General features: G+C 36.6%; 1 protein-coding gene across 4 annotated transcripts in view; it reads left to right on the forward strand.

The window, feature by feature from the left end:
- Positions 1-1,460: 1,460 nt before the first annotated feature.
- Positions 1,461-14,591, forward strand: part of LOC126978777 (prominin-like protein) — a 98,156-nt gene continuing 85,025 nt past the window's right edge. For all 4 annotated transcript variants that reach the window (XM_050827832.1, XM_050827835.1, XM_050827834.1 and 1 more), the window contains exon 1: positions 1,461-2,039. In XM_050827832.1, coding sequence (XP_050683789.1) covers positions 1,787-2,039 — 253 coding nt within the window. In that variant the 5' untranslated portion in view covers positions 1,461-1,786. The remainder of the gene's footprint in view (positions 2,040-14,591) is intronic.

Below are 14,591 nucleotides of genomic sequence, written 5' to 3' on the forward strand. Positions count from 1 at the left end.
TCACCTCTGGGCGGGTGCTCCCCAGTACCAGCTTCTTCCATTTGACCGCATACAACGAAGAGCGATTCGAATCATCGACGATCAAGTCAACTCCGATCGGCTTGGCTCCTTGGCATTGCGTAGAGATGTGGGTTCTCTCTGCATCTTCTACCGCATTTATCACGGGGAGTGCTCAGAGGAGCTGATCGGGTTTTTTCCAGCGGCCGAATTCCACCACCGGACATTACGTGCAAAGTACCACCCGCATCTCGTAGATGTCTGGCATTCCACAACCGTGCGTTGTGTTAGAAATATCTTGCCTCGCACAGTCACTTTGTGGAATCAATTACCGGCTGCGGTCTTCCCGAACAGATACGACTTAGGGACCTTCAAGAAAAAAGAATACTCCCTTAAAAGCCGGCAACGCATTTCTTGACACACCTGTTGTTGCGGATGTCAATGGGCGGTAGCCTAACCTCTCCCCTTCCCGTGAGCCTCTTGCCCGGTTGCCCTCTGTTATATATAATAAGAAGATGCTCTAACAAGATACCATAGATATATTATAACATTGACTTTAGTAGTTAGCAATGCAAATCATCGAGCGAGACAAAAATCTGATTGCTTGTGTCAGTGTGAAATGTATTATTGCATTGTAAGTTTGCTTGGATATATTTTTGGGTAAGTAACTAATGCTGCAAATGTATCGATACCGATCAAAGTAACGACAGATTATATTTTTTTATGAAAATAAGTAACGAGACAAGTAGAACGTTCAGTTGATGGTAATTGATACGCCCTGCCCATTACAATGCAGACGAATCCCAAAAATTCTGAGCGGTACTACAATTGCGCTCGTCACCTTGAGACAAGATATTAAGTCTCATTTGTCCAGTACATTCACTAGCTATGGCGCCCTTCAGACTGAAACACAATAAAGTTTACACATATAATGCTTCATTCCAGAAATAATAGGTACCACAATGGTACCTATAATCTTAACGGCATCCTGTGCAATGTAGCCTCCCACTCCCACAGCGAGTACGGCTCTACACGCTGTCAGTCTGTCTATTTCGCTCTAACATAGCATAAGAATACTATACGCTGACACTTTCGCGTGTTCAATCTTTTACTTCAGTATAAAACATTTATGCTAGGTACCTACGAAAGAGGGATATGCCTCGCGCATGGCACCATCGATGTCGGTGTGACGACTGTAACAACTAACTGTGCTGTTAACATTGATTTTGCTTTAACTAATTTTTGATACTTTATCATTATCGTTATTAATTATTATCTGTTAGGTATTAAGGAATAAAGCATAATGTTCTCTATCTACACTATACTTATATTTTGACATTGACAGCATTCCAACAGACGGTACCTCGACATGTCAAACTCTCAGTGACAATCAAACTTCAATGTCAAAAAGCGAAACAAATTCGTTAACAAAGAAACAAGAATAAAGAGTAAAGACGGATCACTCAGGAACATTTGCCGTCCGCGGTGGACGCTTTGTTTCTTAGGGTATTTTTTTTTATTAAAACCAAGACCGGCTTGCAAATATGTGAATTATAACATAAACCGTGCTTAGATTAACTTAAATTCCGTTTAAAAGCTCAGGTATCATTCAAAGTGCACCATTTCTAAGAGATTCTGAACCCAGTTGATATCGATCGAAGTATTATATTATTGTGTTTATTTTTATTTATAGAGTGGATAGCTTTGTATGTTTGTTTTTGCAAATAGATTGATTATCCCGTTATCTGTTAGTTTTGTGATGATGCATTGAAATAAATTCTACTCCAAAATGTGGTGCGCGTATTTGTTTATTGTGTCGGTGGGGTCTGTGTCAGGACAATTGTGGCTGGCAAATATTACGGATAATCTCCGGCAAGGAATGTCGAACCTGATTGAGACTTCAGCGGTTAACTACTCATCTCCGGTGCTCAATGCTACGTATACTGCGAAGGTGGAATTCGACATGCGCGCCATGGGTCACCTCTACAACTCTACTGGCTTTATTATTGACTTGATCGCTAAGAAGGATGCTTATCCAGAAGGTAAGTTACATATAAATAAATTTAGCAAGATGCTGTGCATGTCAAGGATAACAACTTAAGAACACAATGAGAGATGTAGTTCCTTATCATCAGGTGACAGGGATCCATAATACACCATAAACGTGAATGAAAAATGCCTTTTTTCTCAATTTTTTTTTCTATTATTTCATTATCTGTATAATGAGCACTATACTCTTTCACACTTATTTCATCAGGTTTTTACTACTAAGCACTATTTAATTGTTTGCTAAATATAGCAGAAACTTTGCAAAGCAATGAATAAATGTTTGAATTGGTTTTTTCAAATATATCATTTATGGTCCTGTTTGTAACAACATAAGAAGTAATTATTGAGAGGAAATTAAGATTACAGAAAAACTAATAATGAGCAAGCGAATGTCACTGTTTTTTATTTACTTTTCAGTCTTTGTTTTAAGTACATGAAAAAAAACTTAAACTCCAATTATATTATTCGTTACAACCATGTAAGTAGTTAATATACTTCATTATTAGTCCATATGATCCAAATCAGATCAGGACATATAATCCAGAATAATAAAATTTAAGGTTTTTTTATTTATTTATTTATTTAAATTATATAAGTAGGGGAGTAAGCAATCAAGGAGGTCTCTTATGAAATGTAAAAACCACATAGCAAACAAATAAGCCCCTGGTCAGTCACAATATCAGAGTACAGACCTGGGCGGATGTTTCAAGATCAAATAGGGGATGTCTTGAAAAAAGGCCAGGTCAAGAGTACCCTTAACCGCAGAGCATGTACCAAAGGAATAATGAAAGTGGACGAAGCGAAACAAGTTTGTAAGGATCGAAGCAAGTGGTCTCTGCTTACGCCTACGGGAAAGAGGCGTGATTTTATGTATGTAATAGATTATTGAATGTTAACAGTGTCTGGTTCTTATTATAGACTTACAATATACACTAGTATAGTCAAAGTGTGCAGGAGAGAAGAAAATTTGTAACGAATATGATGCAAGATAGAAAAGGAAAGCAAATCCAGTTTTACTGTAACCTATTTCGATCCACGGGTCGTAGACAGTCTTGTCAACACTTTGTTGAAGGGTTTTAGTGAAACTTAGCGGAATGAACTGTGTAAGATCATCACTTACGAAATTGTGTGATTGTTCGTTATGTTAGCTTTTATAGTGTCTTAAAGTGAAACAATTTCTTTAGATAATGTATTTAAAAAAAGAAACAGACTGTTCTTATTAACAAACAAGATGTTTTAACATTGGTTAAAACAACACAAAAGAAGTCAGTATTCATTGTTACTTATTATCTTATGGCAGTTTTTCTGTTGATATTTACAGTTAAATTAAATGCATATTATTGTCATTACTGCTAACATCATTTGCTTTATTTTTTATATTAGAGGCAAATGTGCAATGGATCATCTTGGCATTCCACCTTCACATGACATGCCACAAATTAGCAGCATATAATATCCTGACCCACCATCTCGATGTGTGGCATTCCTCCACAGTATAGTTTTCAAGGACTTTCTTCCACATACCACAAAGCTGTAGAATGAACCCTGATTACCTTACGGGTACCTTAAAAAAGTGTGTTCAACTTCTTTAAAGGCCGGCAACGAGTGTGGCGGTGATCACTTAACACCAGGTGACCTGTACGCTCCTATGCCGCCATCTCATCCATTTCATAAAAAAAGAACGTTTTTTATTATAACAAATTTTGGAAATCCGACTACCACAAAGTCTTATAATTTTTCGGGTTAATATATTATATAGACAGCCATATTCTCAAATAATGTGGCTCTCTAAATTAGTAACAGAATTTTTAAAAGCCGTTCTGTAGATCCAGGGATACCCAATAAACTTTACTTCTTTATGTAATATTAATAGTATAGATACACAAATAAAATTTGAAAAACAAAACTTTATGATCGATGTGGGATTCGAATCGGTGTTTGCTTTGTTCAACTCTCAGGTTGTTATAGTATAGATATAATGCAATCCCTTAATAGAAAATTGCTAATAATAAGGAGATACAGTATGAATGGCTCGGTGCGTGTTCACTCACTTGACTGGCACAGTGCACGCCCACGGCTGCAGGCCGGCCGTCGACCTTGCGTCGCGCACACCAAGTCTACTCGTCGCCTGTGGGCGCGTCCCGTCCCCTGCGTCATGAGCTTATGCAAATTATCGGAAAACTTAAAACATCATAAAATATGAAGTGTCTGAATATTTAAAATAATCAAACAAAATCACTATTTCAAAAATGTACAGTATATTATACACATTTAATTTATCACTAAATCCATTAAATTTGAATTATAAGATTGTACAGCTACAAATATACTGCAATAAGCGTTTTGGTGACGCGAAGTTTTGGTGCCCAATTCAGCTAAAGAAGTTTTTACTTCAAAAGCAGCTTTTTACTAAGTAAATTTTTCTTTTCTTTCTCTTTTTTTATTATTGACACACACAAATTATTTTGCCCCTAACTAAGCAAAGCATGAGCTGCGGGTTGCAAGAAAGCAATATATTTAATACGATATAATATATACATAAACATTAAACATATATTATAAATACAAATTCAAAATCATTCATGACTCGGAAACAAACATCCATAATTATTATATACCTAATATCTAACCCGAATCATCTAGCTTAGTAGGCAGAGGCACTAACCACTGGACTTTATGGGTCGTCATAACATAGGGTTACTATATTATTATATTGATGAATATATATGCCCTCAGCTAGCATGATGTAGCCTAAATCTTGTAATTTTTTTAAAATTGCAAAATGTTAATTAAATTAATTTATTCAGTAAGTAGATCGCACGCCGCCAGACCGCACCATAGCATCGCGCACTCGGTTGGTGATGGTCCTAACTATTAAAATATTTGTCCAAATGATGTAGTGTGGAAGACAAAGTTTATCTTATTTAAATAACACAAGCGATAAGAATCTTTATTTTGATATAAGTATCAATTTGAAACTACCAATTGTGCAGTAGAAATAAATTATCAGTTTTCGTTGTATTTATGTTTCACTATTTCGGCGATAATGACTTACACATAAAAGTGATATATTAGATAGTATATGCTGTCCCGAGGTTTTCCCTAGAACTATTTGTGGTAAATACTTCCATTATATACGGGTTACTCTCACGGGTTTTGAACCTGACACCTATCGTTATATTTTGGACAATTCGCACAATGTCTTTATAAATTATTATGACCTTAGACACAGTGGACATATGTACTGTCTACAGTGCCTTAGATATGTTTTTTTAATGACTAAGCTATACCTTACATAAATGTTAAGATTCAAATTCCATTTAGAAGGTTTTGCGTGAAAGAGTTAGATTGGGTTGCAACATTAAAGTACCGGTTATACAAAAAATGCACCATTTGACAATTTTTAGATGACGTAATAACTTTAACTTTTAATAGGCCAATCTTCGCCGGTTAAAGCTATTGTTAATGTTAAATAGCGACCTGCTCCAAGTTTCAAATAAATATTCGATATTGGCTTGATATTTTACTTTTTAACTTTTACTATGCCAAGTAATGCGAGATGCAACACATTCTGCAGTCTATGTTAAAGTCCGCGTTACTGCTAACTTTAAATTTGACTTAAACCTTAACTTTAACAGTTAATATGTTGCATGACCTAGCCTAAAAATATATACAAACTATCGCCTTTATAATATTAAGAGCACAATCGATTTTATACAGAGAAACCGTAAATGTATAGCCCATGGAACGGCATTTACAACAAACTTATTTGAACATATGAAATTTGAGTTTTCTTTGTTAAAAACATTATTATTAAGCACATTAGTCGCTCTTCGTCACCTCTATGATCAAAGAGCACTCTAAAACCAGTTATTTCCGGCTGAACGGCTCCAGAGTTGAAAGTCCTCTATTCCTTATTACTGAACGGACGTACCTCCTGCTGAGATAAAAACGCATTTTATTATTCTCTGCCTACCGCGCTTTGTAAATGCGCTCAATTAGTACTTGGCTGTGCCACCATTGTGTGGAGTAATTTACGTAGGGAGCTACCGTACTGGCCTAGCCATAAATGTATAAGTCAATAGGGGGCGTCGATTAATTACGTAAGGTGTTCTAGGCGGGGTAAATCTTTCCAAATCTTACTTAGGAGGGAGAGGTGGGGTCTTGGTCAATATCACGTAATTTTTTTTTAATTTACTAGCACAAAACGGTGTAAAATGTGCACGATTCTCCATGGACTGAATTACAATAAATCTCTTATAAATTTTTGTTTAATTAATTTTATGATTGTGATTTTAAATTACGGTAATATTCGCAAATACAAGTCTTTTCTGGTCTTCATTAAAGATGATAAATAGAACCAGTTGTGTTTTTGTTTCTTTTTTCTCAATAATCCAAAACATTATTTACTCAAACAACAAATCATCCGTTTACAGCCAAAATAAATTTTGAAGAATCTCGCGTCAAATTAGAGTTGGGGCGTAGGAGTTGAGGAAAATCTTACTATACTTGCAATGGGCCAAACCCGATATATATACACATAGAGATAATGTATTTTTTTATGGACAAACAAGTTCACGGGTCTCCTCATGTTATGTGATCGCCGTCCACATTCTCCTGCAACACCAGGAGAATCACGGATGCAATGACAGCTTTTTAGGAAGGAGTAGGTACACGCTGGAAGTTACCCATATAGTAACGTCACACACACACACACTCAGGCCTTGTTCCCGTCGGGGTAGGCAGAGACAACAGTATGCCACTTGCTTCTATCCTTACAAACCTCACGCGCTTCCTCTACATTCATTACTCTTTTAATACATGCTCGCCGGTTGCGGGTGTTTCGGACCTTTCCTTTTTTCAAAACGTCCCCATCGAAAATGTTCTACTAAGTCTCCCGCTACTGACCTGCCCACACTTGCCTTATATATTTGGTGCGTCATTCTTTCTTCACTCATTCGCTCCACGTGTCCAAACCAATTCAGCATTCCTTTCTCAGTCCTTGTCACATCTTCTTTCAGACCACAGCGCGCTCGTAATACCGCATTCGGAATTCTATCAATCAGTCTCACCCCACACATACTACGTAGTGATCGCATCTCAACTGCGTCATTTCTGCTTCTATGCTTCCAACTCTCACTTCCGTACATTAACGTGGCGACAAGCACTCCATTATGGACAGCCATTCGCGCCTCTTTTGGCACAATCTGGCCGTTTATAAAGGCGCTCCATTCACCCAGTTTCCCACAGTAAGTCTCTCTCATAGTATTAAATATTATCATACTGCAGATCAAATTGTATTTTGATTTATTTCGTGGCGTTTCTGGAGTAATGTTTATTAAGTTAAACTAAGACAATGTTCTTCTTTTTGTCTGCACAATTCCAGCTGCCCCTGTAACCGTTGTAAGTTGGCATCTTATCAGCCCATTTGCGGTCTTCCTCGTGGGTGTTTTTCTCCTAAAATTGCCTCTTTAAAATCGTCTTGCAGATACCTTTTTTCTCGTGTCGAGACCGCCCCATTGCATTAGCGACTTTGCTTTTCTGTCTAAGCTCTCTAAAGTTCAGATAGCATGCACTAACGCTGCAATGTGACATGCTTATCGTTAGTTCGATAATTGCCATACAATGCTGTATAGATTTTATTTTACGCTTGATGTAATATATATCCTTAGATTATGGATTGGTCTCTGCTACGCTTCAACTAGATACCGCACTATCTCAGAACAATAGCTTTTTTATTACGGCAACTATTAGATGCTTGTGTGCGTGGCATCTTGACACTCAATGGCATCTTTCTAATTTTGTAACATACGCTTCGTGTTTTTTTTACATTGAAATTAATAAAATAAAAAAACTATTTTTTGTAACTATACAGATGATATGTGATCCTAGTGTCTCTTATTTATTAACCCGGCATTTTAGTTTCAATTATTAGCAAAGTTTAACAGAACATGTGGCACGACAACGTCACACATCGAGACTGGCTTGAGTACGCCCACTTAAGCTTAGTATTAGATGCTGCACTTTGTGACTATGCCTGCGGTATCTAGTTGGAGCGAGACCAATTCTCAATCTAAGTATATAGCATTCAGTATATAATCAACTCATTGCCTGTTACTATGCGGCACCGAACAAATGAAAGTTTCATAAAGAGTGCCCCAAATAAGTAACAAAGCCTTGTATATTACGCAGCCTTCCCGAATTGTCCCAGATCTGTTCATTGTTGTGCAGCGCTCTTGTTTTGGATACAAACTTGTATGAAAGCTCTATTGGGGCTTCGAACGCAATATTCACAAAAGTAATTAACTCGATGAATACAAAAGTGATATTACCTTTAACAAAGGAATTGTATATTTCATATTATGTACTTACGTATATCATATTTTTTAACGAAACACGACTTAAGTAGTTTTGATGAATCCTATTATCTATAAAACTATTTGAATTTAAAGCTGAAAACCACACACTTTTGCCCGCGGCTTCGCTCGCGTTAAGAAGTATTATTATTAATTAGGTATAGTTTTTGCGGCTTTACTTTTGTTTAGCGTGTGTAAAAGATTAGGGCATACAAAACTTCTTTGTACACAATATTCTTAACTAATCCGTCATTACCAAGCCTCTCAAGTCAGCGTGTCGAATTTGCGTGACGGTGTTCGCGCGCATCTTAATAATTCACTCTGATAATTATACCCTAACGCGCGAAAAGAAGTGTCACTTAGAAAAACTAAGTATCCTAATATAACTATGAAGTATGTATAATATAAAGAAGTAAGGGTTATCTAATGAACCGCATTATATAGGTCGTAACACAATTTATAAAGGTAATTAGGTGACATTTTCTATGAGGTCAGTTTATTCATCCAAGCTATAAGGAACTCTATTAACCTCCTATATGTATAAGTATAGGTATAATATCATAGTTTAAATCCTGTGTTTTTATCACATTAGAACAAATACACACACACGCACATATATATATTCGTGTATGCTGTGTTGATTGCTTAAAATTCAGAGGGCCTACCATCAACTTTTAATAAGCGATGCGATTCCGATGCAGTTCAGTTTAGGTACCTAAACTGAATCACCAATATTTGTACCTTTGAAGTGCCTTTTACTGAATGGAGTTTGGATAGCTTATGAAGAATGAATGAAATAAATTTGTCTGTGGTCCGCGGTGTGAGAAAGAGATGACGCTCTACAGTCGTTGCATAAGTTTGTCTCTCTTACTCGAACCATATGCGTTGCGTTTTGAAAACTAAATTGATTTGATTTATGCGGTTTTTTAATTCTTTACATTTTTTTTAATTCGTTCTTGCGAACAGGCTACAGGCCCGGGCCCTTACTGCCTCGTCTTTAGTATTTTTTCATTTTTGGTATTTATTTTCAGTATTATGTTTTACAAAAAAGTCCAATAAAGGATTCTCATCTCAATTTAGATCAATAAAATTTTCCTTTTCTGTATGTTTTCACTATTTTTTTAAAGTTATTAACACGATTCACTTTCCTCTAAGGAAGTAGCAACTTTTTTCGAATCGCTCACTTTGACACATAAGCTATCCAGTTTAGGTTGAAATATTACCTCATGGTACGAATGAATGAACGAACTAAATCTGTTTGCAATTCAATTGATATCATTTTTGACATTCAATTGACGTCATTGCGATTTAATGAGTTGATTTGACGTCAACCTAAATTAGATAGCTCTAATCACGTCGTGGTAGGAAATAGCAGAGCAGTTCATTTTAGGTTGTCAATTGAATCGCAATAAGAGTTCATGGTAGGCCCGCAGGCCTTAAAAATGTAAATCCCCTTTTGGCTGTCAGATCATATTAATATGTATTTTTTTTTTAAGTTACGTGGCTCATTTATAAATAAAACAACCACATCCCAAAAGTGAGGGGTTGCAAATTATCGCATTTAGAGTTTGAATTCATTGTTGTTATAAGGATGCTTCGTGAACACGATGTTCGTGATTACTGTCATAATTAGTAGTCGCATCCAACAATTACAATGATTTGTCAAATATAACAAGTCAACCAGGCACCACAAGCAACACCCGATTACGAGTTGACGCACGGACAAGCCATGGTTCCCTACATCAGGCTTATCAAAAAAAGATTCCGACCGGCGTAGGTTCACTAAACTGCGTGCCGTTCCCAAAATAGCTACCTTCTGTATCTGACCCTTAATCCAGTTATTTAGCTATTAAAGCGTCTTGAGATAATAGTCGAGGCTGTTGGCTATAAGACCGTTTACGGACTTTTGGGACAGTTACTGTCGAATCAACATCCTACATCTCAGTGACCTCAGCTTTCACGACATTATCATCACACGGAACTGTGATATCAACAATAAATGCCCGACACTCTAACCGATCTACCAACACAATATCAGGCTTATTAGCAATGCTAGTTCTGTCTGTTGTGATAGATCGGTCCCTGTAGAGCTTGTATGCACAAGATTGTATCGAAGAGCAAGTTGCTGATGGATAATCCTGGCTACTTGGTTGTATCTGTGTAAATACTCTCCATTGGCAAGACGAGCACAACCGAAAATAATGTGTCTGATAGATAGACTCACCAGGATGGTGGCACGCCCGACATATGTCTACTGTGCCATCCTTCATGATGTGTTTCCGGTAGTTATTCGCCTTGACAACTTCATCAGCAGTTGCACAGGCAAATCCTTCAGTTTCCCCAAAGTGGTCACCAAATCGTAACCAGGTCGCAGATGAAATTTTGTGTACATCAGGCTCGTAGAGACCCTGGTAAAACCGTCCATGAAGCTTTTCTCCCTTCCATACGTCATTCAAGCGAGCTTGAATACTAGTATCACCGGTTTTCGCCAGTTCTCTTTACATGAAGAGAGCGAAGTAAGTCCATTGTCAACAGGCCCATTCTTTACGGAAGAAAATATATTCCCTCAAATTATACAACTCACGATTATGCAAGTTTTTGGCACTTAGAAAACCACCGCCTTCTCGTTTCCGTGGGATATATAATCTCTTTAAAGACGAGCGTGGATACGGTATCTCGCAGGGGCGTGCATATTATATAGGCAAGTAGGCAGTGCCTAACTCGTTATATACCTAAATAAATATACCTAGAACTAGTGTTGAAGTTCATTTAGTTTATTTTTTTTCGTTATTTTATAACCAAGCTTCTATTGAACTGCACCCACTCATAAAATTTACCTACGGTAAGCAATCTTTGCATATTCCAAAGCTCAACTGCGACTAGTTATATCCACAGTGACTACCTTGCTAGAAAATGAATGCACGCCCCTGGTATTTCGTCATTAGTTTACGGACCTTTCTATCTAGGGCGTTGAGCTCGGCCGAAGTCCATTTTAGTATGCCGAAAGTGTTTATTAATAGGGGATAACACTATTATTATTATAAATGACGCGAAACATTTACATCACGAGCAGAGGTCCTGCGTAAATGCGTGCGACTTTACCGTTTTCTCATAACAGTAAAACGATTCAAGTTTACGTCAGCATGCACGGCTAAGGCCATAACAGACCGTAAGTCACTTTCCTGTGTTAATGAGTCGACATTTAATTGCCGATAAGATGTTCGTTAGCTGTTTACATTTTTATCAATGCGAATGTATATTGTTTCATTAATAAGCTATTGTTATCAGTCTTTTGATTGATAACTACAGAATATACAAATTGTAATAAAAATTAGGTTTCATTTGATATATTCAATCTTATCATGAGAATGAAGTATTGACAAGATAATAACCAAAGTAATACTCTTTGTACTTAAACTAGATCACCTTAACCAGTGGGAGGCTCCTTTACACAGGATGCCGGCTAGATTATGGGTAGCACAACGAAACCTTTTTTTTCGCCGTGAAGCTGTAATTTGTCAGCATTACTGTGTCTCGGTTTGAAGGACACTCACACACGGAAATTACTGGGGAAATGATACTTGACATCTTATGTCTTAAGGTGACGAGCGCAGTTGTAGTGTCGCACAGAATTATTGAGTTTTTCAATAATCTTGAGCGACGCTGCATTGTAATAGACAGGGCGTATCAATTACCATCAGCTGAATGGCCTGCTCGTCTCGTCCCTTGTTTTCATTAAAAAAAGATGCTTTCATTGATTTTTCATCATTATAATAATCGGCATCACACAAAACCTTTACTGCGGTTCTCTATTTATTAGTATAGATCTGTTAGCAAGTTTCATAATCGTCATTTTTTTGCTGTGCGCGGGCTAGTAGGAATTAGCCTCTCTTTAATAACGCAATCGTTTTAATAATCACAGTGGCTTTATTAGCTATGGGCCTGTTCTATTGTGTGGTGTCGAAAGTGTTCGACAAAAACTACAGTTACAGAAAGCACAAAGCGCTCCGATTTTAAATTATTAAAACTCTTTTGTTACCATTGAGTATGATCAAAGTTATTGTAACTATGCTAAAGTCTTTTACTAAATTTGTAATTTCATATTCTACACATTGTAATTATTGTTTCTAGAATTAAGATTAAAGTAACTTAATTTTCGCTTATTTAAAATGTTGAATGTACCAAATTAGAATAAACAAACTGGAATTAGTACCTATGTAAGTTTTTTTTAATGAAAATACGGGACGAGACGAGCAGGACGTTTAGCTGATGGTAATTGATACGCCGTGCCCATTAAAATGCAGTGCCGCTCAGGATTCTGGAAAAGCCTAAAAATTCTGAGTTGCACTACAATTGCGCTCGTCACCTTGAGACATAAGATGTGAAGTCTCATTTGTCCAGTAATTTCACTATCTACAGTTTACACATTACTGCTTCACAGTAGAAATAGGCGCCGTTGTGGTACCCTGGCATCCTGTGCAAAGGAGCCTCCCACTGGTGAATTGTGAAAGTGCAAATCAATTGTTAATGTTAAGTTGAGTTATTGTTGGTACATCTAAAAAAAAAAAGTAATTTGTATTCAAAATTTTGAACTTTTTAAACGCAAGCTGTATTTGCCTGTAATTATATTTCTTGTGGCAATAAACCTCGTAACAATATTTACTGGAATGTTTGTCTTCTCATCTCTGCGCTCTTCCCACATATTTCGGAAAGGGTGTTACCGATTCATATGCAGATAATATTGAGTATTTATTACATTAGAATCAAAATAAAAAAGTGTGCGTCTCGAGGCGCCCGACAATAGTGATAACTAAAACTAATCTATTAAATATTGCAATTGTTTAACTTTCACTTTTAGGTTATTACTTAAATTTTATGTATATTATTATTATGATAATGTAAGTAAAGGTTATTTATTAAGGAAATCTTTTATTGATTATAAAATTTATATTATTCTTAGTTACAATTCGAGAATATGTACATTGGAATTTTGTGTATGTTTAGATGTGTAAATTGTTAGAATCATTATTGAATACTATAAAAGTAACAATTGGTGAGAGTGAGAGAGGAGGAGCCTGCTGCCGTAAGCGAAAGAGAAACGGAAGCCAGAGGGGCTGGTGCCGTAACGCGTTACGTTACGAAGCGGTTTACTCTCCTATAAGAAGTTACCACTTCAAAAATGTATATATGTCGGAGAATTAGAATATAAAAGTAATATGGCCTGTATGATTATATTCTACTCTGTGTATTGGGCTGAACTGATGGCGAACGTTTTCTTTTCTAAGTGTGTTTGAAGTTGTCATTGTGTACGTCAATGTCTGTGACACGATTGAAGTTAGTTATTATTGTCCATCAGTAGAGCGCTCATTCAGAAGTCGCATTCGTCTTCAAGCTAGCGCCCGCGCCGGTTGTGCGCACTGATCGACTTAAAACAACATGGAGGATACCAACACCGTGACGCCCGATTTTAAATCCAAATAAATCTCCGAGATATATATATTACCAATCCAATTTGAGCGCTCTTCAGTATGATTGAACATATTATCTATGGTTCAGCTTTGGATGGACCTTTATATTGGTTAGCTTTTCCCTGGTCTTTAAACAATGTTACGTATCTGTAACGCAAAATAACCCCAAAGGATACTTATTGTATTTTATTGGATTTGAACAGAAATAACTTTTTAATCATTAGCTTCGATTGATGAAAACAACCAAAATCGTTAACTAAAACAGCATTAAGCACTGGTTAATAGACGGTTTATAAACACGCAAACATAAATAAACAACATTTATTTACAGAACGTACTCAAAATAGTCTTTTAACTGATTTTACTGTCCGTGTGTTTGTATTACGTTTCTAGTTTGTCTGTCATATTTACTAATGATAATAGAATATATTGCACCAAGCCAATCCTCATTTTTAATGTAACTCTATGGGAAATGTTTCAACCTGAATAGCTTTTGACCCCGACCTCATAGAAACCCAAACTAAAAGATTTTAGTCTTTTCTCATCAAGACCTTTTACGATATATTATGAAGATCTGTACCTATTGTGGTTGCTGAGGAATAAAAATTCCAACGCCATCTATGATAGTTCCAGTCATGTAGTAAATGTAAATGTTTAATTAAAAATAGCGCTGTCGTAAATCCTACTACTCCACAGCTGAATATCTAAGTGATCGCAGAGC

This window comes from Leptidea sinapis, chromosome Z (genome assembly GCF_905404315.1).
Source record: "Leptidea sinapis chromosome Z, ilLepSina1.1, whole genome shotgun sequence".
NCBI classification, from domain to species: domain Eukaryota; kingdom Metazoa; phylum Arthropoda; class Insecta; order Lepidoptera; family Pieridae; genus Leptidea; species Leptidea sinapis.